General features: G+C 37.9%; 1 protein-coding gene across 4 annotated transcripts in view; it reads left to right on the plus strand.

Annotated features, from left to right (window-relative positions):
• The window catches only part of LOC126260206 (peroxisomal acyl-coenzyme A oxidase 3-like), a 176,988-nt gene that overhangs the window by 128,364 nt on the left and 22,724 nt on the right, over window positions 1-25,900 (plus strand). For all 4 annotated transcript variants that reach the window (XM_049957497.1, XM_049957496.1, XM_049957495.1 and 1 more), the window contains exon 12: window positions 10,645-10,780. In XM_049957497.1, coding sequence (XP_049813454.1) covers window positions 10,645-10,780 — 136 coding nt within the window. The remainder of the gene's footprint in view (window positions 1-10,644; window positions 10,781-25,900) is intronic.

Genomic DNA, 25,900 nt, shown 5'->3' on the forward strand with positions numbered 1-25,900 from the left:
TAAATTCCCACCTTTTTGCAGTTTCTTCAGTTTTAATCTACAGTTCATAACTAATAGATTGTGGTCAGAGTCCACATCTGCCCCTGGAGATGTCTTACAATTTAAAACCTGGTTCCTAAATCTCTGTCTTACCATTATATAATCTATCTGAAACCTGTCAGTATCTCCAGGCTTCTTCCATGTATACAACCTTCTTTTATGATTCTTGAACCAAGTGTTAGCTATGATTAAGTTGTGCTCTGTGCAAAATTCTACCAGTCTGCTTCCTCTTTCATTTCTTACCCCAAATCCATAGTCACCTACTACGTTTCCTTCTCTCCCTTTTCCTGCTACCAAATTACAGTCACCCATGACTATTAAATTTTCGTCTCCTTTCACTATCTGAATAATTTCTTTTATCTCCTCATACATTTCATCAATTTCTTCGTCATCTGCAGAGCTAGTTGGCATATAAACATGTACTACTGTAGTAGATGTGGGCTTCGTGTCTATCTTGGCCACAGTAATGCGTTCACTATGCTGTTTGTAGTAGCTTACCCGCATTCCTATTTTCCTATTCATTATTAAACCAACTCCTGCATTACCCCTATTTGGTTTTGTATTTTGACCCTGTATTCACCTGACCAAAAGTCTTGTTCCTCCCGCCACCGAACTTCACTAATTCCCACTATATCTAACTTTAACCTATCCATTTCCCTTTTTAAATTTTCTAACCTACCTGCCCGATTAAGGGATCTGACATTCCACACTGCGATCCGCAGAATGCCAGTTTTCTTTCTCCTGATAATAACGTCCTCTTGAGTAGTCCCCGCCCGAGCTGTCACAACACAATATAGTTACTGTTGGATAAACCTGAAACAATAAAATGTGGATTTCCCATCCATAAAATATAAACAAGCAGATAATGTCTAAATAGATCTGTATGCTTCAAGGGATTTCAGTGACCCTCTAGAAATTGGAATATGATGGTGAAATAGAACTAGTTTTGAATAACAGCTCACTTAGCATCTCTTAGTTTTGCTTGACATTAATGGCAATAGCTTTGCCTTGGCATTAGAAAATGGACAACCACTTTGACTTTAGAGACTTTCCAATGGTTTTGACCTCAGTAATAGCTTCGGGAAGGGCTCCCCTGTGGAAAGTACATATTTGGCACAAAGATGTGTTGATTTGGATTATATGTAAATTTTTGTTAATTTGTGGTAAAATAATCATCGCATTTTTTCTTCAATCTGTATCTGTTACATTTGTTTTAATGTGTATGAGAATTTTTGTAATGTATACACATGCCATTGGAATAATATCAGATATCTTAAACAGAGGTTTGCAAGAGTCTCAAAATCTGCATCCAAATATGATTCTAATGGCCCTTTTTTGTAGTTTGGAAGTGCCATTAGATGTTCCAGAGTTTCCCCAGAAAGTGACTCTATATTTAAAGTGAGAATGGAAGTAGGCATGGTATGCATTCATTGTTGTTTTCTCAGTACAGCATGATTTTAGTGAGCAAAGATGGTAACATGTCTTGCTTAGTTGTGCATTAAGATATTCAGTATCGTTATTCCATTTAACATTGTTCTGCAGCCAAAGTCCTAGGAATTTGTTTTCAGTTCTGTTACTAACAAGTTCTTCATTGATAGAGACCAATGGGATAAACATGCCCTTGTTTGGAGCATTGTTGAATTTTAGTGCAATTGATTTTTTGCTACTTATGACAAGTTGATTCACCTGTGCCTAGCTGCTAAGTTGTTTTGTGACAATGTTTACTGATTAAATGTTCTTCAGTTTGTCCTTTGAGTAGAACTGTGGTGTCATCTGCAAATATAATTGTTTAATGTGCATTCATGTTTAAGTTGAGATCATTTATATACAGAAGGAACAGAAGGGGTCCCATTACTGATCCTTGAGGTACACCATATTTAATTTTTTAAAGTCTGGTAAGTGTTCAGATACAATTTTTAGGTCTATATTTGTGTGTTTGATGCACACTGCCTCTTAAGATTGTTCAGGAAGGAACTGATCCAGTTGTTGGACAGACCTAAATATCGTATTTTTCAACTTTTCACCATGTCAAAGCTTTTGACAGGTCAATAAAAACTCCTATTGATTCCTGTTTCTTGTCCATCAGGCTAATATGGAATTGATGCACTCATAAATAGCAGTTTTCGTTGACTTCTTATTTCTGAATCGATGTTGTTCATTCCATAGACTATTGTTTTTATTTACAAATTTCATAAATTTGTTAACCAAAATTATTTCTAATATTTTTGAAATGCAGGAGGAAATTTTTGTGGGCCTGTAGTTATTTACATTATCTTTCTCATCTTTTTTATGTACTGGAATGACTTTAGATATTTCAATACATTAGGGAAAGTGCCTGCCTGAACTGAGCAGTCACATAAATGTGTAAGTACTTCAGTTAGGTTTGATGCACTCTTCTTCAAGATACTACCAGAGGAATAAAACTAAACACTGTATGTGAAAATATCAGATACTCAATTCTTGAAGCATCAGCACTTATGGCCCTCATCTTTGAAAACACACAAATTATCTGCCAAGGGCATCTCAGATAAATGTGATACTTGTTGATGAAGCAAGGGTCAATGGTCTAAGCTCAACAACACCAGGCATAGGTCAAATGATATTTCATATCTCTCTTAATCTCATGTTGTGCATTCCAGAGAAATAATATCTTATTTACTCAGAAGCTGACATTAACTGTAATTCACTAAGTAGATATCAGCATGTAAAGGTAGATAATGTCTAGACAGGTTAGCAACTAAAACGTATAAGGCAAAAATTGTCATGTCATGATTGGCCCATAGAACTTTACACCACTGTGTTTAAAAATGAAAATATATTTCATATTAATACAAAGCAGACTTTCGTTACGTCCATAGTATAGGCTAGGACCTAATTTCCAAAAACTGATGTTACATGCGATACAAATTATCAAACTTCCTGACAGTTTAAAGCTATATTCCAGAATTTCAGTCAAACCCAGATTGATGTTGAAGGGTTAGAAGATTGATAGACAACTACAATTTTTCTTTGAAGTTTATTCCCAAATTGGTTTTGGAAAATTTATGTTTCCATCATCAAAGCTGTATAATGATAGGAAAAGTTCTTATGTCAATAATGAGAGGTGAAAATATATATAACCTGCCCACCCAAGGATGATTTTAGTTCTGGTATACAAGTGACAACAGCACAGCAACTACAGTGGCAACTTGCTGTAACAAATGTGTAAAGTTTGAAGAGTCAGATGTGAGCAGGCTGCATTAAGCAGTGGACATGTGGCTGTCATGTGTCAATGTTGTTGTCATCACAGATTTATCCCTTAAACCTCAATGCCCTAACAAAATGTGGTCCATCAAGACCGAAGGAGGAGGTGCGAATGTGATGGGTGAGAGGAACAGCCTTCCCAAAGAAGGTATTTTCTGACAGTTCAACATGGTTATATGAGTATTCTACACATTGATTTGGACTGGTGGTTGGGGGGGGGGGGGGGGGGCACACAGGAGTGGAGACTCTTTAGAACACCTGAAGCATTAAAACCTCCATCTTTATTTTCTATTAACTCAGTCTTGAAACGTTTTGGACAGACAGTGCCTGTGTGTGTGTGTGCGCGCGTGCGCGTGATGCGTGCCTTTTTTTCTTTATCAACAGTGTTTTCTGTATATTGCAGAATAAAATAATAATAATAGTAATAGTAATAGTAAATCATAATTGTAGCTGTTTGCTAGATTTTCTGTTCATATAAAAAAATATTATATTGCTGCAGACCCGACCCAGCCTAAGTATCGGCCTCAGTTAAATGCATCCAGGGTCATGTTTTTCATTGACCCTTACTGAGCCACACAACACACCTCGCAACTTACCTGACTGCTTCCTTCCATCACAACCTGTCTCCTACTTTCCAGATTCTTCAAATCTTCCTGAATACTTTGTTAGACTGGTGCTGCTTGGAGAAAGTAAGCTGTAGCAAAATTGTTTAGCCACAGCCTAAGGATTGATTTTAGTGTGGATCTTTCATTGTGGAACAACGTGTTGTGTATTGTTGTGAAACTTCCCAGCAGATTGAGACTATATGTTGTGCTTGGATTTGAACTCAGTCCCTTGCCTCTCTTCAAGAGAACTATCCACATGATTTGTTGCCCACAGAAGGCCAGGGCTCTGGACATGTGTCTATCCATTCCCATCAAAAAAACTTTTCAAGGATATGAAATAAATCAAGAGATTTATTAACATAAGACATTTTCTTTGTTTGTCTAATTTCTTTACAGCCTTCTATGTATTTCCTTTCTACTCATGGATTCTTTAATTTTATGTGTAATGTTTGATACTTTTAGAAAATGATCTATTTTATTTTCTGGTTAACTGTAATTGCCCTACGCATAGATCATCATTTTTCTCCTTACTGCTATTTCTTTTTGTGCCAAACCTTTGCTTATTTCTGTTTTTCATTTTTATTGATTTCTTATTTATCTATATGCTAATGTTCATTCTCATTCACATAAAAAAAAAAAAAATTGCATCGGTCCACTTCTAGCCCTTATGCGAGCAGTTGTTTGGCTTGACTTTGATCAACAGAGGTCTCGGATGTCCTACAGAGGGATATTGTGCCAAATCTGTCCAGTTGGCACATAGATTGTCAAAACCCTAATTTGGTTTGAGGTTTCTGCCCATAATGCTCCAAACATTCTAGTTGGGGAGAGATCTGCTGACCTTGCTGGACAAGGTGGGGTTTGGCAAGCACAAAGACAAACAGTAGAAAATTTAAGTTTATCCATATTTTGCAGCTTCAAACGTGGTTGTATTCAATGCACTGGAAGTATAAATTAAAAAACGCCTTCAGACACAAATTTTTGTGTTTTATTAAATACCCACTGGGTCCGAAATACATTGTGTAATAAAACACAAAAATTTTTGACTGAAGGCATTTCTTAACTCACACTTTCAAACAGTGTGCAGGCAGATGTCTTACTGAAATGTAAGCCCAGGATGGCAGGACAACAGAATGGGGTGTAGAATATTGTTGACAATCCGCTGTGCTGCAGATGATGACCAAAGTGGTCCTGCTATGAAATTAAATGGCCTCTCAGACCATCACTCCTTGTTCTCAGGCCATATGGCATGTGACAGATAGGTTTGGTACACCACCACTGTCCGGGGCATCTCCAGCATTGTTTCACTGGTCATCAGGGGTTTGGTATACCACCACTGTCCGGGGCATTTCCAGCACTGTTTCACTGGTCATTAGGGCTCATTTTGAAGCGGGACTCATCACTGAAGACAACTCTACTTCAGTCAATGAGATTCCAGGCCGAATGTGTGGAACACCGCTGAAAATCGGCTTTTCGGTGTACAGAGGTCAGTGGTAGTCAGCGCAAGAGGCACCGTGAGCGTAACCCCTTTTCTCTGAGCTGTCTATTAAGGGTCGTTGTTGTCCCTGATGCATCAGTTACACTTCAGATCGATGATAATGATGAATCCAGTGCTCTGAGTGTGTGTCTGACAATTTCTCGGTCCTCTTGTTCTGTTATCTCTGTAGTTCGACCACTTCCTTCTTGAAGCTGTGTTCAGCTGTGGCTCATATTGTTAATCCATTTGTGCCAACATCGTTGAATAGTGCCATCACTCCTACTCAAATATCAAGCAGTTTATTCACCTACATGTGCTCTCTCAAAGGCTGACATCTGCATATATTGTTCACACATCTGTCTGCGAGGCATAGTTCCTGTCCAACTTAGTACAAATAATTAAATTTGCAAAGACTTTATGCCCTGGTAATGACATGTCCTCTGTTTACTATCTCTGTCATCTATATTGTGAAACTGTGCTGTAGCATCCCACATTCATCCATGGGCTGTCAAAATTTACAATTTTGCATTTTCTGTGAATACCTGCATTTACATCAGTTTGTGAGCAATTTGTATAACTCCTTCGTGGTGTCCTTTTTGTTCTCCGTCTTGTGGTGCTACCGGATTTTAATTCAGTAGGTAAATGATTTTAAATATCGCATGTATGTTAAATTATATTTCCGCAATTAAGGTAGTGTTTCAGTTAACACATGCGAAAAATATCTGTGGGTTTACTTTGGCTCTTGCCCACCATCCTTGTAATTTTTGTGTGGGAAATTGACATTACTTATTGTGAGTGTAGATGGTGTAAAAGAGACGGGGGAAAACTAATGATATTTTTGACATTAATAATGAAAGTTTGCTCGAGAAGTAGACTTCCTAGTAGATAAGCTAATTAGGCTACCACTTTTCATTTATTAATGTGAACAGTAGCCATTATTCATCTTATTTCCTTGTTGCTGTATAAAGGATGTTTTTGGAGAAATAGTAAATATTTTAGAAGCTGATCTGTAGACTGATTCAAATAAAACATTCTGTTGACATGTGCCCATTTTTATTGGTTACAGATATACAAATGTTAGAAAGTGATCAAAACAACTACTGGCAAAAGGTGTTAAGTAAAGGCAAATGATTAATGTATTGCATGTTGACATCTGTCTCAGGTTCTTTGGCTGACATTTGCTTAACTATTTTCCTGACATTTCGATAGCACTAGTGGCCGGCTTGCAGAAGGTGTTGGCAGCGGACCGGAGTCAAGCTTGCAGCCAGAGTTTATGTGTAGATTCCTGCGCTGCAGCGAATGATTGTTGCAGGTACCAAGGGAGGACAAAAACCGTAATGACCATGGAAAAGCCCTCAGTTGTCAGCACAACTAGTATGTGCAATCTCTGTTGATGAGTACACCACCTATGCTGTAGGGTGAAGTGAAGACAATGCCAGCCACTTGTGCTTGCAAAATGTCAGGAGAATTGTTATACAAATGTCATCTGAAGAACCTGAGACAGATGCCAATAAGCATTACATCAACAAGTGCACCTGAAAGCCTCAAAAATTTTGTGCAAATGATACAGTTTGAAGTTGAATTTCATAAATTCCACGTTCGATATCATTCCACTTCTGAATTCTCATGACAACACTATGTGTAGTTCTTCTGAGGTCATGTTCTTGTTCATTTATGAGGGCAGCACTATTCATAATCCAAACAATCAATTCACCTCTTGTGTTTACTTTTTATTTGCAGAATTCACTTTTCATTTTTACCCAAATCCAAAAATCTAAAGGAGTAATGCAACCATTTCCACTGATGCATCTTTTAGGTTTAGATTACATGTCAGCCGATGTCTAGAATGTGCAGTGCTCTTGTCATACTGGAAGAACACACCCAGCCTTGTAACCAAAGGAACCACTTGCAAAATGCTGGAAGCTTGTTTTCAAGTGAGCGTAGTTAACAGAGTCCCGTAAGGCGATGTGGTAGCTTGACAGGTCCAATCATCTGATATTCTGTCACCCCACACCTCACATTTACAGAGAAGTGAATCTGAAAATGAGTCTCCAAAAAGGCATGTAGGTTTCCATCAGACAACAGATATGAGTTAAGAGTGTTGCTGATACCATTACAAATGAAAGTGGCTTCATCAGCAAACAGCATTAAAGGACTTCCACAGTGATTTGAAAGTAGTCAATGACAAATTCTAATCACCTTCCTTCATCTACTTTTAAAGGGGTGTTGAATCCACTGTAAATGGTGAGGATAGATGCTAAGTGGATTTAATGTCCACAGTATTCTTGTTCATGGAATGCTGATATGTGTCATAATTTGACATGCGCTTGTCTGAAAACTGTGTTCTACTAGCTGAATAATGCTTTCTCCATGGCCAGCACTGAGTATGTTTGCATGTGGAGATGAAATATGGCTGCTGGACACTCCACCAGTTTCATGCAGATTAGTGAAAACACAAAAAAACATTCTTCAACATGATACTCTGTGGTTAGAAAATCATCTGCTGTGTTCTCCACGAGATGCAGCTGCGTTTCCACTACAAAACCTGTTCCCAAACAGCAAATTGGCATATATACGTGTGACATGCAATGCATAAACATTGCAGTAGAACTGTCAAGCGAATCATATTCACAGTTAAGGGGACCAATACATGGTATGGCTCAAAAAATGGATTTTTGTTATGGAGTTTGAATCTTTGGAATCTTATTCATGTACTCTCCAAAGGATTTTCACGAAAAATTGGTTTTAGGACGTTTATTTTATTTTATTGTGTTTGTCTGTCATTCCTGGATTGACCTTTCCTACTCACTTATCATTTAGTTTTTTATGTGAAATGTGTAGCTAACCTGTAACAGTGCCATTATCATGCTCAACTGTTTCACATGTGTTTCATCTTTCGAAGTTTGTTTCTGTTGTTACTCAGATAAGTGTATTTGCATTGTTGTGAATCCAGTTTTACTTTGATTTCACTGAAGATCACAAAACCGAAAGGAGTATTTAAAAAGAGAAAGTTTAAAGACAATCAGCACAGAATGTCCTCTCCTCATATACATATATCATATGAAAATATCACAGCAGCACCAAGGTAAAGTGCTCCACTCAGTACTGCTCACAGTGCTTAATCAAAACAATATCTCTTTTTTTTCTGATGAATATAGAATGCTCACAGGAACCAATGAAGAAAGGAAAAATATTATTATGGACAAGAATATTTTATCTGACATTGTTTTTAATTTTGTGAAGTGCAAGAAATGTGGAGTATCTGAATGTCTGAAGAGTGGAAATGTGGAGTATCTGAATGTGTGAAGAGTGAAGAAAGTGACAGTGGTAGAAAAGATCTCACAATTGAATTACAAATTGTTTGTCATAATTGTTTATCTGTTGTTTGCTTTTTGTTTTCATTGCAGCAGACCCAAATTGGTCTTGTGAAGCAAATAAAAGACTTGTGTACACTCTATGTTCAGTTGGGAAAGGTAAGGCTGCGGGACAGGTTTTCTGCTCTGTCATTGATTTGCATGCTCCAACAAAGAACTTCCACAATCTGTGAGCACTATTGGAGAAAGCATGAAGAATACTGTAAGGGAAGCTGTTGTAGAAAATGAAGGTTGCACAGACCTTGCCATTGCTTTAGATGGAAGCTTTAAAAAAAAAGGGGGACATCTCTCCCTAAACAGTGTTATTACAGCAACAAGTATCGATGCAGGGATGGTCATTGATGTAGAAATTATGACGAAGTATTGCCAAATTGCTAAACATTAACAGGTGGCAGAAAGGAAGAACACAGATTGAAATGTGAAATGAGGATAACAGTGATAGGATGGAAGTATTTGGCGTAAAAAAAATATTTGAAAGACCAGAAGAGACAAGAGGCATTTGTTACACTCAGTACCTTGGAGATGGAGACAGAGACAGCAAGGTCTAAAAGGAGTGTGCTAAATTCCAATCTCTATGGTGATGTGGAAATTATCAAAATGGAATGTGTCAGCCATGTACAAAAACCTTTGAGGACCACTCTTAGGAAACTGACAGTCAACCTGAAAGGCAAAAGATTTATGATGGTAAATTGTTGACAGGGCAAGGTCGTTTGACCAAGAATGAAATATAAAACCTCCAGAGATATGGACAGGGAATGAGAAGGAATAAGGACAATGAGGCTATGAAAAATGATGTGTGGTCAATATTTTCTTGTAAATCTTCTATAGTCTCTGTCCGAAAGGTGAGACATCATGGTACAAGATTAACAGGGCAAAAATGACAGGAGAATCGTATTTGCATAAGTATAGTCTCCCAGCAGCTGTGACTAGTGTTATAAAGCCCATATTTAAGATTTGGCCAGGCCTGAGCTATTGAAGAAGTGTTTGCATGGGCGAATCCAAAATTCAAATGAATGTTTCAACAGCTTAATATGGGATCATTTACCAGAAATTGTGTTTCTAGGTATGCAGACATTAAAAATGTAGTCCATAATACTGTTCTCACATACAGCTGTGGAAATATTGCCAAGTGTTTGGTACTACAAAAATTAGGAATCATTCTTTGCCATTGTGACAGCTGTAGAGTGCAAGATTCTGAAAAGCAAGAAAATCAGCGAGATGTTGCAAATGAAAGCTAGAGGACATGCAAGAGGCAAAAGAAGACAAAACAGGCTGTCATTAATTGTCTGTGAGTAATCAGACTCAGCTCATTTTCTTTAAAAGAAATATTCAAGATAATTCAGTGAAATTTAGTATGTACTTTGATAACTGCCATCTTCAACTACAGAATCTCAAATGAGGTGAAATTTTAAATCCCTTCAGTTTTTAAAAAAAATTGAGAAAAAAACTGAAAAATAATTGGTTAGGTTCAGTGCAATTCACAGTAGGTAATTAACTTCTAGTAGAAATTTCATTGCTGTACGTTCAATAGTGTTCTCACAAATGGTACAAACATTTGGTGTAAAATTACCATGGACTGGATAGGGAAATAAGCTCCACCTATTGGTCCCCTGAAAAAACTGAATTATGTAAACTCGAGCACAGCTTCATAACTTGAAATTCGAAATAAAAATTATGATTGATAATAAATGCATAGCAGTTGGAGTAACAACACGTGAAATGGAAACTTATCTATGTAAGCAGCTTTATCGAAATAATCAATAGAAGTTTGACATGTGTTATATGGAAGGTTTTATTTGAATTAATCTACACTACATCCTGCATATATATATTTACTATTTCTCTTGAAGCAGTGTATTCCCAATATATTTCTGTAATACTTAATAATGCATACATTTTTGTTTTGCAGCATGTTATTCTTTCAAAGTTTTGGACCTTTGCTTCATCACAAGATGTAGACCCAGCACTTGCCAATGTCCTGAAGAAACTGTGTTCATTGTATGGATCGTGGAGCTTGGAGAAACATCTGGCACTGCTATATCAAGGTAAGAAACTACACATATTGAGTGAAGGCTTTTGAATCTGGTTACTAGAATAGTTGCTTATTAACCAGCCATCCCAGTCCCCCTGCTCCAGACATTGGGAGGAGAGCAATCTGTAGGTGCCCTGCCTTCACTTCTTATTATGCTCCCCTTTCACATTTTTAGTTTCAGGCACAGTTCATATTTCCAAGATCAGTGTAGCAGTTAATCTTATTATATATTCCTCATATGCATGTAGCTTATAATTTACAATAGCAGTTGTTTGACTATGATTGACATTGTTGGCAAATTATTTTTATTGGGCCATTTTTTACCTCCTATAGTTAAGTGACTAAATTTTATTTGATGCTGGAACACTTTGATAGCCAGAGCAATAAGGACCACTATATGACCTGCAGTCCAGTGGTCACAAAATTTGGACTGAGAATTGGCTAATGCCATATGAAATTGTTCTTGAGCTGAGAGAACAGCAATGAAATTGAACTGTTTGCTCCTTTTACCTGACTGAGTACTCCATCAATATTTCACAGTAAGTGCAGAGAAGAGCTCCAGTGCATAAGATAACACATAACCTATTTTGCAAAACCTGTTTTATTGCATTGTGTGGAAAAAGGCAAGTACTGGTCATAATTTCTTATCTTGCTCTGATAAAGAAAAAATATTGTTAAAAGTTATGTGCATATAAATAACAAACAAAACATGTATAATGCATAGCACATATTGTGCCAAACCATCAAGGTATTACCTGTATGGTATGATACATAGTTCTGCCATACTACCAAAGTTATGGTCATTGTGTGCATATGTATGGTCCATCTGTGTACTTTTTTCCTCTTATTTAAATCAGTGATCCCATACGATAGTATTTTGGGGCAGGAGGATGGGGGAGGACAAGACTTGGGGGTATAGAGTACTTTTAATATTTTGGTAAATGAATGGCAACTTGTAAATAGTCATAAAAAAGCTCCAGCTCCAATCCTATTAAAAACCTACGTAATACTGACTTTTTTTTTCAAGAAAATAATTTAAAAAAGATCTGACTACACTGTTTTTCTTCCTTTCCCTGGGAGCCAGGGGGCATTGGCCCCTTGCCTGGAATTCAACCAGAAACCTCCGTGGCCATCTGTCATCTGTGTGCCTGTCCTCCCATTTCCTTTCATTTTCATGGCAGTCATTATGTGTTTCCTATCTTGCATCTACATAAACACACATACTCTGCAGACTGCCATGAAGTGCATCATAGAGGGTGCTTCCCACTGTTCCACTTACTAGGGACTGTTCCCATTCCACAGATGGAATGGTGTGCAAAAAGGTTAAGCTGTAAAACTTTCTTTTAAATAATGTAACAATGATATGTATTGCTTTTAAATGTAATGGTCTACATAATTCTAATTGGAAAGTAATTTAGTTTCGAACTTACTTTCAAATTTGCAATGTTATTAAGTTCTTCGAGTCGTTTAATATTGGCTCCATTAGAGGCAAACAATGTCAGCTCATCAGCAAAACAAATGTGGTTCAGATAGGCTCCATCAAGTGTACCTACTTTGCTTCCCAGTATAAGAATTCAAAGAATTTTTAGTTGTTACTCTTATCAAATATGTGGTATGGCACTCTATCATACCAGTTGTAGAATTAAATTCGGTGACTGCAAGTAGTGAAAATATTTCAATATTAAAGTGTAATGTCTTCTCCAGCCTCCTTGCAGGAACAAACAATACTGAAATGAACATAACTAAGATTTACTCTTCTCACTTAAGAGAAGACTTCTTGAACTGATAAGGACAAATGTGACCATGTTTTCTGTTCCAAACACCTATGTCATTTCTGAATGATCTATTAAAAATAAAGAAATGGAACTGCAAATAAGGAAGTACAGAAAATAGGCACACATTTTGAAAATTTTTCATCTGTCAGCATAAATTGGGTACGGAGAAAATTCCTCGCTGCTCGTGATTTTCACCTCGACAGACCAGAAATAATATGAAACTACACAAAGGAGGAGAAGTTATAGGCACCATACCTCTCAAGGGGAAGAACAAAGAAGCTCTAGAAGAGTGAAGCATGCAAACATAATTCCTGTTACGAGCAGTGATGAACTTTTAGAGCAATTAAACACAGGAAGCTCTGTGTGTGTGTGTGTGTGTGTGTGTGTGTGTGTGTGTGTGTGTGTGTGTGTGTGTGTGTTAACCATATTATGCTCTTCAGAAACCGTAACACACACAAGAGTCATGTACAATAAACGAGAATGTCAGTGGCTGTGAGTAGATTTTGGGAAAATCAGAACACTGAGTTAAAGCAGGCAGGCACATCTTTGAGTACTACATGGAAAGATCCTAACAGTTCCATGCCTTTTCTACTGGTAGTTGGTGACAATAGGTTTTTAATTTTCCACTTAAATGTGCAGGAACAATCTAAATTAAATAGAGATCTTTTTAAACAAAAATCCCTGAAGACTATTATGTGCAGTGCAGTAATTGTCAGTGCTAAGGAGTTTGTTAAGCGGAGAATTTAGTGTAACGCTGTCACTTCTGCGCACTCAGTGCACCGAGCGACTGGTCATGTAAGTGTTTTTTTACCACTTTGAACATAGTGCATATTTTACTTACAATGCTCCTGTGACCTGTGTTCAATATAAATTTTTATTTTAGGGCAAGAAAGCATTTAACAAATGAGGAACTCGAATGGCTCTTGAATGAAGATCAAAATTTTGTGAGAGATGTAGACACTATATCGGACAATGACACTACTGAGGAAGTGGAGGTAATTACTCGTAGTGAACGTGACACTGAAAGTGAACGAGAGTATGAGTCAGACGAAAATGAGGACAATAATTGTCAACCAGGTTCTATTGAAGGAAAAGTACTAGCTCTGTCACTAGCAAAGTGAGAAGGAAAAATATTGTAAACATTTTTCCTGGACTCAAGGCTATTGCCAGGGATGTAAAGACTGAGATTTCTGGATTCCTCAAGCTAATTAACATGGAAATGATTGATACTGTTGTGAAATATACAAACAAATATATCCAGCTCAAATCAGAATTTTCTGATTATCAGAGAGGAAGAGACAAAAAACAAAAGATGAGAAGTGAAATACTGCCACTCCTTGGGTTACTTTATGTCTTTGGAATGAAGGAAGCTCACCACACAAATGTAATGGAACTGTATAATACCAATGGATCAGGAATAGAAGTGGAAGAGCTGTAATGAGCTACAAGCAGTTTCTATTCTTGATGTGTTGTATTCGTTTCGACAATAAAAGCAAAAGAGAAGAGAGGAGAAGATCTGATAATTTGGCCACAGTACATTCGATTCTGGATGAGTTTGTAACCAATTGCAAAAGTATGTACAGCATCAGTGAGTTTGTAACCATTGATGAGAAACTTCAAGCTTTTCGTGGTCGTTGTGGATTCGTCCAATATATCCCCAACAGACCTGCCAAATATGGCATTAACCCTAGGATGCATGATGCCGAAAACACACATGAATGCATATGCAGGGCCTCCAAGGCCCTGCCCTAATTTAAAATTTTCCTCTTTTCATATAATCATTCTTTGGAGTTAAATTTATTTCTGTCAAATTTATTGTCATATTGAAAGATTCCTAAGATACAGTAACAGGATCTGGTGGGCCAGATTAACATTTTATTAATTTTTAAAAAATGCTCTAAGAGTGAAGTTTTATTAGTTACATCCCTTTACATACAACATATACAAATAATTTTATTAATTCACTTATAAGTTGCAGTTTACATTTTATAACAATTATTACAACCAATTTTGTCAATTAAAACATACTCATTATTCACAATATTATGTATATAGGCAATATTTTGACAAAAAGTTATAATTCATTGTTCACATAAAAGCATTTTTCTTAGTTTTCAACATGTGACAAACAAGAAGCACAAAGAACGCCACTATGTTCCTTACAAATGTTGGTTTTACGCATAATGCATGTCATAGCACTTTTCCTGTGTTTATTATATGGACAATAATCGCATCTTCTTCTTTTTCCTGAAACAGGTAGTTGGTTCGGCAATATGACATCTTTTTGAAAACCACATCTTTACATGGCATCAACGATTTTCTTTGGAAGATTAAGAATCTGAATACGAAGTTCCATTAGGGGTCTTACCATTTCCTCTGCTAAATCTCTTAGGAACAAACGCCTTTTATCACTTCTTCCACTATGGTTTGTCAGATGTTGGGCGGGAAATAAAATTTCACTGTTCATTGCTGCGACGCCCATCGTACTCATACATAATGTAAATGGCCATCTTCTTGTTTGCCTCTTGCAAGTGTAATAACGAATTTTCTGGTCCATTTGATCTACTCCACCCTTCGTAGAGTTATAGAACTTTATTATATCTGGTTACTATTTTGCATGAGTTTCACCAATGTTTCTGTCATGATGCATTGTGCTAATGAGAACTACAGACTTTTTCTTTTTGGGAACATAACTCACCATTGTAATGTCTCCTCTAAATGCAAACAAAGAGGAATGAATCGCTCTTGAGGCAGATGTTTTCATCTCATTAGGAATTTCTGGTTTGTTTTGTTTGATTGTTCCCACCACTGTAATTTGCTTCTGAAGCCTCTCTTCTGCCAGCTGCACACTAGTAAAGAAGTTGTCAACAGTAATATTTTTTGATGATCCTACAATGCTTCTAGCAAGATCTTTCACCACATTCAATCCAAGATTTTTCTGAATAGGTTCATGGGGCTTCCTTCCCGTGTAAACAATTTCGTCTAAAGCATATGCAGATGTAGCATCACATAACCAAAATATTTTTTTGCCATACTTGGCTAGTATAGAGGGCATATACTGGGTAAAGCTGCATCTTCCACAGAATGGGACTAGCTGTTCGTCAACTGTGAGCGAATCATTAGGAATCATTCTATTTCTGCACTTGTCAAGAAATAGTTCCCACACATAGCGAACAGCTGCAAGTTTGTCATCTGCAGATCGAGCTTCACAGGTATGCCTGTCATCAAATCTAATCATTCTCCTTATATCCTCGAATCTGTTTACTGACATGGTGGCCTTATATGTAGGATTTGCCTTTTCATCCAAGAATAATTCTCTAATAGGGACATCCCAACTCTTCTCAAGACCAGAAAGCAGTAAAAGACCAAGAAAACCCTCCATTTCAGCAAGCGAAACGTTTTTCGGCGTTTTACCACGTAACGCAACCACTCTTCTGCCTTCAATATTTGTGCAGTTGATGATTTCCTCTAGTATTTCCTTGGAGATGAAATAGTCCCACGCATCCTTAGGTTTACAGGTTTTCAAACCATGGGCTGGACCAGGTGCCTTCTTTACGATATTATGGACAGGCGTACGAAAAGTTGCAGGAGGATCTAATTTCCAAATCGTTCCATTCCGACTAATGTATGTGTGATCTTCTATACCTTTTTGTGGTGGTTCTTCATTTTCAGACTCTGATGAAGTAATATTATCGGAAGAACTGTCATCTGCCTCAGTATTCACATCTGCAGGTTCATTGGCTGATTCTTCACTACTTGCATCTTCAAAAATATTTCCTTCCTCGCAAGAATCATCTTCTTCAAACCACTGAGCCACAACACTTTCAAAATTAGCTGCATTTGCACGTACTGACTCTCTTGCTTTGCGTGTCGAAGCCATAGCAAAAGGCGTGTCGCTCGAACATCAGCTTGTGCAGCATTAAACGAGTCATACTCGTAACAATATTGGCCTTGCAGCAACAAACAAACTACAGTAACAATGAGGCTGACAAGAGCAGCACAGGATAACAATACTATGCAATAATAAAACATTTGGTAGCAAAAAGATCAATAATACACCGACATCGTCAATATGTGAAGGTAGTGTGTATTATTTTTTAGTTATACTATTACTACTACAGCTACTGCTGCTGTTGGCACTCCTGTTGCTGGAAATACCATTACAGTTATTGTTGAATTAATAACTGCTCCCAAACAAATGTTGAAGACAAAATAGGCTAAAGAACATTTATAAATGTGTGAGGGCTTCTGAAGCCCTGCTTATGCATTCATGGTGTATGGGTGAACGTATTAAATTATACAAAAAACTTAAAAAGGTATCTCGTTCAGACTTGATAGGAGGAATGTCACAGTGTTAGTGAAAGAGTACTGGAAAGCAGTTTGAAATCAAACAAAAAATTACAGAATTTTTTTTTAAAATGAAGACGTACAAGGGCCTTGGAGGCCCTGTATATGCATCCTAGGGTTAAGGTATTTGTGCTTCATGATGCGAAAACATTTTTTCGAGCAACCTTGAGGTATACTGTGGAAAGCAGCCCGAAGGGCCTTGTGCAGTCTCAAATTCAGGGTCGGAAATAGTTCACAGACTTATGAGTCATATAGAGTGATCCAACAGGAATATAACTAATGACAATTGGTATACAAGTTGCCCCATGGTTATGTCACTATTAGGTAAAAGACTTACGTGTATTGGGAATAAACAAGAAATTCCCTTGGGTAGCTGCCTAAGAAAAATCAAGTACCTGGTTCATCCCTCTTCGGATATAAAAATGATTTGATGTTGGTTTCTTACGTACCAAAGAAGAACAAGGTGGTTTTGTTGTTGTCGACTATGCATGATTCAGGTACTATCGATGAAGATTCTCAAAAGCCAGAGCCTGCGTTAGATTACAATACCACTAAGGGCGGCATTGATACAGTCGACCAGATGTGTGGCACGTATTCTGTGGCACATATAATGAGAAGATGGCCTTTGGTAATGTTTTCCGCTCTAATGGACATTGCTGGTATCAACACCCAGATCCTTTTTTTACTCAAATGGGCAAAATCAAAAGGTAGCAAGAAGAGTGTTTCTGAAGAACCTGGCTTATGACCTCATGAAACCACATCTAACAGAAAGAGTCAAAATTCAGAGCCTTCCCAAGGACACATTGCTGTTCCCTCAAAGGTATTGGACAATATCTGAGCAAGTTGAGAAGCATTTGGCTAAGAAATGAGGACGCTGTGTTATTTGTGGTGGGGCCAAGAATATTAACACAACAATAAAGTGTGCTTCTTGTAATAGTTTTGTTTGCAGGAAGCATACGAGTGTTAGTTACCCCAGTGAAACGTGTCAAGTTACACCTGTAGACTCAGGTGACTAGTGATTTGATTCTTGGCATCCCTTAAATTCCTAAATAGTGAACATGGCCTTTCTGTAAGCTATTATAATATAGTTTGCTTAGGCATTCACTACGAATATATTAATTTTCAATGCTGACAGCGAAATGTAGATTTTTTAGAACTATGTCATTTATGTGTTTAGATGTATATCAACTTTTCTAAATAAAGAATAATTAACAGCCACGTTAAATAATGAAACATTCTTTCCCACTATAAGTGAGCAACGGTGTATAGACATTTGGCTAGATATGTAACATTATTTCTTAGTATTTTCCACTGTGCCCATAATAAATGCCCATAATAAATTATTTGTATTAATTACACAAAAAATTTGTTACTTTGATATTATTAATATCATTTTGAGTGATATTATATTTACCTTTAAAAACAATAACCCAATTAATATCAGTACTAGCATGAGAGCATATGAAAATAACTATAGAACTGAGCAGCAAAAGTGGCACACAAAATGCGCTGCACAACTGTCCGTGCAATAAAAAAAGTGCGCGCCTGCCAGAGGGATAATGAGGAATATGTATTAGCTAGTACTTTCGGTAGGACTAAAATTTACCATGGAGGAGTAGCTCTGAAACATACCTGTGACCATTCATCTGGCCCTTCTCTGTATACATTCTGTACCCCAGTTAGTCCTCTTTTATACAAGTCCCACACATGTCTTGAGCTGTATTCTAGGATACGTTGCAAAAGTGTTTGTAAGCAATCTTCTTTGTTTACTGATTGCATTTCCCTAGTATTTACTATTGAGCCAATGTCTGCCAACTGCTTTACTGTCTACTGAGCCTTATATGATCATTCCCAGTGATACCCCCACAAATTTTTACACCTAAGTATTTGTAGGAGCTGGCCGATTCCAGTTGTGACATCTTTTCATTTTGTGAAGTGGAAAATTTTACGTTTATGAACTTTTAAACCAAGTTACCAACCTTTGCACCAAGATCTAATGGAATTTTTGTGCAGTTTATTTTCAAACATCGTTATAGATAACTGTATCATCTGCAGACGGTCTGCGATTACTATTAATTTTGTCTGCAAGGCCATTGATATACAATATGAACAGCCAGGGTCCAAACACACTACACTGGGATGCACATGAAGTTACTTCTATGTCTGTCGATGACTCTCCATCTGAGATAACAAGCTGCATTGTCCCATCTGGGAAATCCTCACTACATTTAAAAATTTTGCCTGATATCTCTTGTGATCTTACTTTTGATAATAATTGTAGGCGTGGCACCAAGTCAAGTACTGCAATATCAAGTCAAGAAATAATGCATCTACTTGACTATCTCAATACAAGGGTTTCTGTATGTTGTGAGAAAAGCACGAGTTAAGTATCACATAGTCAGTGTTTTCAGAATCCATGCTGGTTGGCATGGAGAAAATCATGTTTGTGGCACCTCGTAATTTTTGAGCTCAGAATATATTCTAGATTGCTAGATTGAATGATATTTTGTGGCTCACTTGTCTTACTGTTTTTGTGGATATGATCTGTGTTTTTAACGAACCACTGGCCACAGTTTTTTGTTTGAGGGATCTGCAGTACATTGTGGTTAAAAGTGGTCTAGAATCTGATAAGGATTCGATTAGGTAAGGAATTTTGTTCAGTTTCAACAATTTGAGCTTTTACTATAAGCGACTGACTAATGTCTATTTCACTGTTGTTTTCAGTTATGCAACAATTAAATTTGTGGCAATACTCCTGGAATTTCCTTATTAAAGGAACTTTATAAAATTGAGTTCAGTACTTCTGTGTTTACTTTCCTGATCTCAATTTTAAATCCTGTCTTGTCCGGGTGTGTCTAGAAACTAAATTTGATGCCACTAGCAGTCTTTACATATGACCAGAATTTCTTTGTATTTTGTGATAGATTGTTTGATAATATTCTACTTTGGCAGTCACTGAATCCCTCATGCATTGCCCTCTTGACACCCAAATGTCTTTCATTCAGAATCTCTCTATCTATAGACTGCTGTGTTTTACACCTATTATGCAGTAATCTCTGTTTCTTTAGAAGTTTGTCTGAAGTGGCTATATACCACAGAGGGACCTTCTCACCACGAACTGTTCTACTAGGTACATATCTGCCAGTTGAATTGTCAACTGTTCTAATGAACTTGAACCACAGGTCTTCTACGTGCTCCTGTCCAGAGTTGAACGTCTCAAGTTCAGCAATGGCACATGCCATTCATTGTGGCATATCGACCATAATTGGTAAAAAAATGCACCAGAGTGGAAGTGAGTTGCAACAGAGCCAGCTGCAGTTGGGTGAGAGGGTTAAACGTTGCAAAGTAAAACAAAACCAACAGGCATTGCGAAGTGGTGCCAGCTGGGTGTGAAGGACGGATGCCTTTCCTCAGTTGCCACCACGGAAGTGTTTAGAGTACGTGCCTTAAGCTCTAAATGAATGTAGTCTGGTGCATATAAGCACTTAGCCGTTCATTTACTACTGTATTTACTCGAATCTAAGCCGCACCTGAAAAATGAGACTAGAAATAAAGGAAAAAAAAAATTTCCCGAATCTAAGCCGCACCTGTAATTTGAGACTCGAAATTCAAGGGGAGAGAAAAGTTTTAGGCTGCACCTCCAAATCGAAACAAAGTTGGTCCATTGTAATATGAGACACAATTTAGGTCGAATGAATGGCGATACACCTACAGTAGTTTGGTTCGAGTCGTAAGCTTAGCAGTTAAGCTTTACCAGGTAGCCATTGCTATGCGTCAGGCACTCTGTCCGTATTTATACGGGTACCCTTCCTTTTTCACGTGCTTCGTCTGGTTTGAATCGATTGTTTATTTTGCTTTGATCTGATAATTGCCGTTTTCTTTGTTATAGGTGTTTACGTCACTCTAAGCTGAAAATGCATTACTGTACTGTGTCATGCATTGTTTGTCGCATTCTGATAGTGCATGTTTACAACCTGTCGCCGCTCGCGGCATGGCTTGCTTTTGTGCGCGCTACCGCCACTTACAGTTAAGAAAAAAAAAAAAAAAAAGAGGAATCGTCTCATTAGCGAAACAATGCCAAGAGACTGCTATTTGTTGTTACTTACACTGCTGCTTTCTTTGATAATGATCAACAAGAACCAAATAATAGACTGCGTATGATAGAACATGTTCTGAACTAGAGTTAGGTGAAAATTTTTCTCTGTTTGAAAATGTTTGTGGCCGCTTCTTTAGTACATCAAATTCTGCACAGAAATTAGAGTCATCTTGGATTTAAAAATCTTGTCAGTTGCCGTGCTTCATTTCTGACTGTATCGCTATTAGGCATAAGAATAATACAAATATAAACATGACACGATACGTATATTCTTCCGCGTTTGCTGTTGTTTCACTCTAGTTTCGTAGTTTATTAGGCAGACAGGATTTAAATGAGATAGCACCAAACATGAAAGAATACAGGGCAAAATGTTTATTTTCGTATTATTCTTATGATGAAGAGAATACTGCATGTGATTCACATTTCATCAGGTTCCTATTAGCAACCATCTCTTCTCACAGGTAGGAAAAAATTCAGAACGTAGAGTTGGCCATATTGACAAACATCCCAAACAGTCTTGCCAGTCGGATTTTCGTAGTACATTGAAATTCTGCTACATTCGAAGATGAACAATACGGAATTTGTGTTTACTTCATTGGATAATGTATGAAAATGCAGTGGTAGAAACTCGGGGCGAAGAAAAAAAGCTTGTCTTCCACTTTTTTTTTTTTTTTTCCTTGACGCAGAGGTTTTGGCGCCAGTATTATTTGTGCCTACAAAGCATGCCTGTGTAGCGCTACATATATTCAACGGCAGAAGTTAGTTGTGGCGGCACCTACCAACATTTTTCAGAACTTCCGCTTGCTTTGCACTCAATTCTAAGCTGCAGGCGGTTTTTTGGATTACAAAAACTGGAAAAAAAGTGCGGCTTGGATTTGAGTAAATACGGTAAATGGTCTCGTGTCAGTATCACATCCTATACCACAAGTCAGTGACACCCAGATCAACGTCCAGGAATGCAGTACAGGGCCCGCTGTTTGACCACAAGACAGATCAGCCTACCCTAAGTTACGAAAGAGTAACCATCAGAACAGGGAGCTGCCCACTTGCTGGAGGGAGTTCATGGCAATTGTCAACTGCAGTCAGAGACGTCACTGACAGTGGCATTTGAGTGATGCCATGCTCAGCCCCGCTGTTTGCGCTATCAGCACTGTCAGCAATGCTGAACGTCTACTGTTTTGCATGAGAGGCAACAGAATGCCTCTACCAAGCTGTTCTTGAAGTTCTATGGCTGAGGGCTGGAATAAAGAATTTAATTGAATAAATCTACTGTTATCCTGACATCTCATTTCACTCTCCATGGGTGACAATCCACGTATTATCTGACACTAGTATCCATTGATGTTGCCTTCTTAGAGCAATCTACAGCCTGCGGTATAGTGAGTCAAAAAAGAAATTGTATTTCAGCCAGGGAAAAGAGATTTGACAGTTGTGAATTATGTAAAGTAGATTTTATTGGGAGTAGATAACCAGTGGATTTGCTATAGTTTTAGAGGTAATGGAAGTCACGACTGGTTCGTTCCTCTTAGATGTACACAGTGTAGCCTTGAGGGTAACTCAGTGTTATATATGAAACCAGTTCCAGTAAAATGTTATACATGTAATCATTGTGGGCATATGGCTAGGAAATTCTGGGAGTCGAGATTATTCATGATTTGACGTAAAAATTAATGTTAATAGAGAAGGTAGCACAAATAACAGTGGATAATACAGAACTGCGTGTATTGGTAGATTCACAATTGTCAAAACAGAGTGTAGATTTGTCACTCGCAAGTTTAAATGCCCCTTTTTGTGATAAGGCAATTGAGGACGTGCAAACCTTTGTGAGAGACCTAGGAAATCTGGCTCAGATGGAAGGTTGTTCTGATAAGGAATTATTGAGTGTTGCGAAACTGAGAGTAACAGGGGAAACTAAAACTTATTTAGGGTATACAGAAACCCTGAAGGGAGCCACAACATTCAAAGAATTTAAAGAGCGGTTAATTCAGAGATATACGAAACAAAATAGTGGCAGACACTATATGCAACAAATACCTAAAAGCAATACAGAAACTGTAGAACAATTAGCAGATCAGATAAGGAAAATTAGTGGATGTACCTATGTATTAGGCAGAGCCATACATTGTGCCAGATTTACCCGCCCAGGCATGGCTTGGGCTGACCGCTCCGTCCTGTTGCCCGCACTGCGGGTACTCGAGCTCAACTGTACTGGCAACTGGGGCTGAAGCTATGGTGCACCATCAAGGCCCACGGCTTGTCAAGTACATGACCCATCCCGGATGTCAGCAAGGCTCAGTGCTACCAGGAAACAGGCAGCACTGGTAAGGCAAAATTGACCGGCCACACGGGTGAAAATTGCTTTCTGAATCATCTGCACTCCTTTGAGATTGTGAAGGTTTGATGTGCTAGGAACAGGGTGTTCTTGATCCTTTATAAAGAAAAATAACTGGTAACCTAAAATTAACAATATTATAAAAAGGAAAGTTGCTTCACACCATATAGTGGAAATGCTGAATTGTAGATAGGCACAACAAAAAGAATGTCACATTTGTTGCAGTCGTGTGGTTTCAGGTGCCTGAGACTGCAGTTGTGTGTGTGAGTTGCATTTGTGTTTGTAGGAATGTGACTGAGCAAGTGTGTGTGTGTGTGTGTGTGTGTGGTGTGTCAGTTATCTATTTTTGACTAAGGCCTTACTGGCCGAAAGCTATATTTGTGACAGTCTTTGTTGCTTCTATCTGTGACTCATCTTCTCCGCTATACAGTGAGTAGCAACTTTCCTTTACATAATATTGTTAAATTCCATCCTGTAAAATGATGGATGTAACACAAAAAAGTACTTACTATGGAAGTAATTGAATTCAAAGCAAATGGTTTAATACTCCTAGTGCTTCAAAAGGGCTAATGAAGCTTTTGCACAATGGGTAGCTGTAGTATGTAATATTCAAGTATTTTAGACTTTTCTGTTAATTTAAAAGTTTTCATTATGGAACTGACTGGCGCAACCATTCCTTGGAATTTGTTGAGGGAGATCAACCTGCTTTGCATGTGACATAACTTTGAAATCAGGAACCACAGTAGGTAAAAACAGTTTCAAATTACTTTTGCTATGAAGTTTGTTTCTGGATTTATTTTTTGTATGTGTGTAAGAATATGGCTGGGAGAGTGGTGTGCTGACCACATACCTCTCCGTATCCACATTCAGGGATGTCGGTACCATTGGGCCTTCATGGCCCATTCAGGCAGAGTTTAATTTATATGTGTAAGAAAGAAAAGCCGTTTCGCACAGATATGTGTAAGAGACAGGTTACTCCTTTATTTGATAGCATTGGAAACTCTGTCTTTAAGCTTAACCAGAAACTTATCAATGACAAAAATTTATTTTCTGTAACTTAGTCACTTGAAGTTCCAAGGAACTGCTTGTCTCAGTTTACAGTTCAAGTAGATTCCAAAATTATTGTCTGTTCCAAGGGATTGCAATTCCAGTTGTCAATACTAGATAGGGCAGGGAAACAGCGTTTGAAATTTTTCCAGATCCGTTCAAATGTTCCTTTATTTTATTCTTGACATTATCATCCAAAGTTAAGATGAATTTGTACTAGGAAATCATGAAGGGTATCAAAGCACTCAGTTTGATTGGAATTCAAACATATTTCCCAAAATGTAAGGATTTTAATCAATGATTCATGAGGTCTTGCATATTACACAGGTTTGTGTTTGGTCTGCAAAGTACAAATTTCAACTGTTGATTTTTGAACAAAATTTATGTCAAATAAGCTACAGTCGGAAGCCAAACTTTGATACGGTAAGGTGTTTCCCTGTCAAAGTCTGGTTAGAAAAAGATAAACATCATACAATGTGAGAACAGTCCTACTGCAATAAAACCATCTTACATCCAAGTTAGCCAATAAAAACTTTTAAATACTTTGGTTAGTGTTTTAAAAATTCACTGATTAGTAGGATGACCATTAATAAAATAAACTATTTTTACAGAATTGTAAGGTACAGAGATTTTTGCATGCACCTAACAATAAGTTGATTTAATAATTACAAGCAACAGAATAGTCTTCACGGGTTTGCCGTGATATCACGTTGTGCAGATTCCACAATATTTCCTCGGAGCAACTGTCCGACATCTTCAGGTGGTTCAACCTTGCTGGTGGCTAGGTACGACTGACAGTATCTGCGCATTGATGCCCCATTTCTAGAACATGCACAGGTGTGGAAATTATGCGTGTGCAGTGATTTGGAGATAGATGATGCCATACTCAAATACCATCTGCTGAAAATCAAAGAGCGGCTCTCTTGTGCGTGCACTGTATGCTGTCTTTCCTAACAGTGCGGCCAGGCGTTACTCACAAAAGAAAAAAAAACTAGACCAATGTTATGACGGGTCGGTTATCAAAAAATCTTGATTTTCGTGTCATGATTTATAGCAGCCAATGCAGGGTTTCAGGCTGTGCTCAGTTGAAAACCTGCATCGCTTAATGACACAATCCCAGAAAGATGATGCCGAGGATTAAACTTCCGTCTTTTCATAAATTTTTAGTGAGAAACATCTGGCTACACTGTTAGTAAACACAGCATAAGGTGAACGTGCAAGAGTGCCGCTCTGTGATTTTCAGCACAGGGCATTTGAGTGTGGCACCGTCTATCTGCAAATCATTCCACATTTGTGATTTCCGCACCTTCGCATTCTTCACCTGCATGTTCTAGAAACAGGGCATTGACATGCAGATACCATCAGTCTTACCTAGCCACCAGCATCCAGCATGGTTGAACCACCTGAAGATGTCGGACAGTTGCTCCAAGGAACTATTTTGGAATTTACACAATGTGATCCGGCAGCCTCCCCCCCCCCCCCCCCACCCCCCTCTCTCTCTCTCTCTCTCTCTCTCTCTCTCTCTCACACACACAC

Source organism: Schistocerca nitens, chromosome 5 (assembly GCF_023898315.1).
Source record: "Schistocerca nitens isolate TAMUIC-IGC-003100 chromosome 5, iqSchNite1.1, whole genome shotgun sequence".
Lineage (NCBI taxonomy): Eukaryota > Metazoa > Arthropoda > Insecta > Orthoptera > Acrididae > Schistocerca > Schistocerca nitens.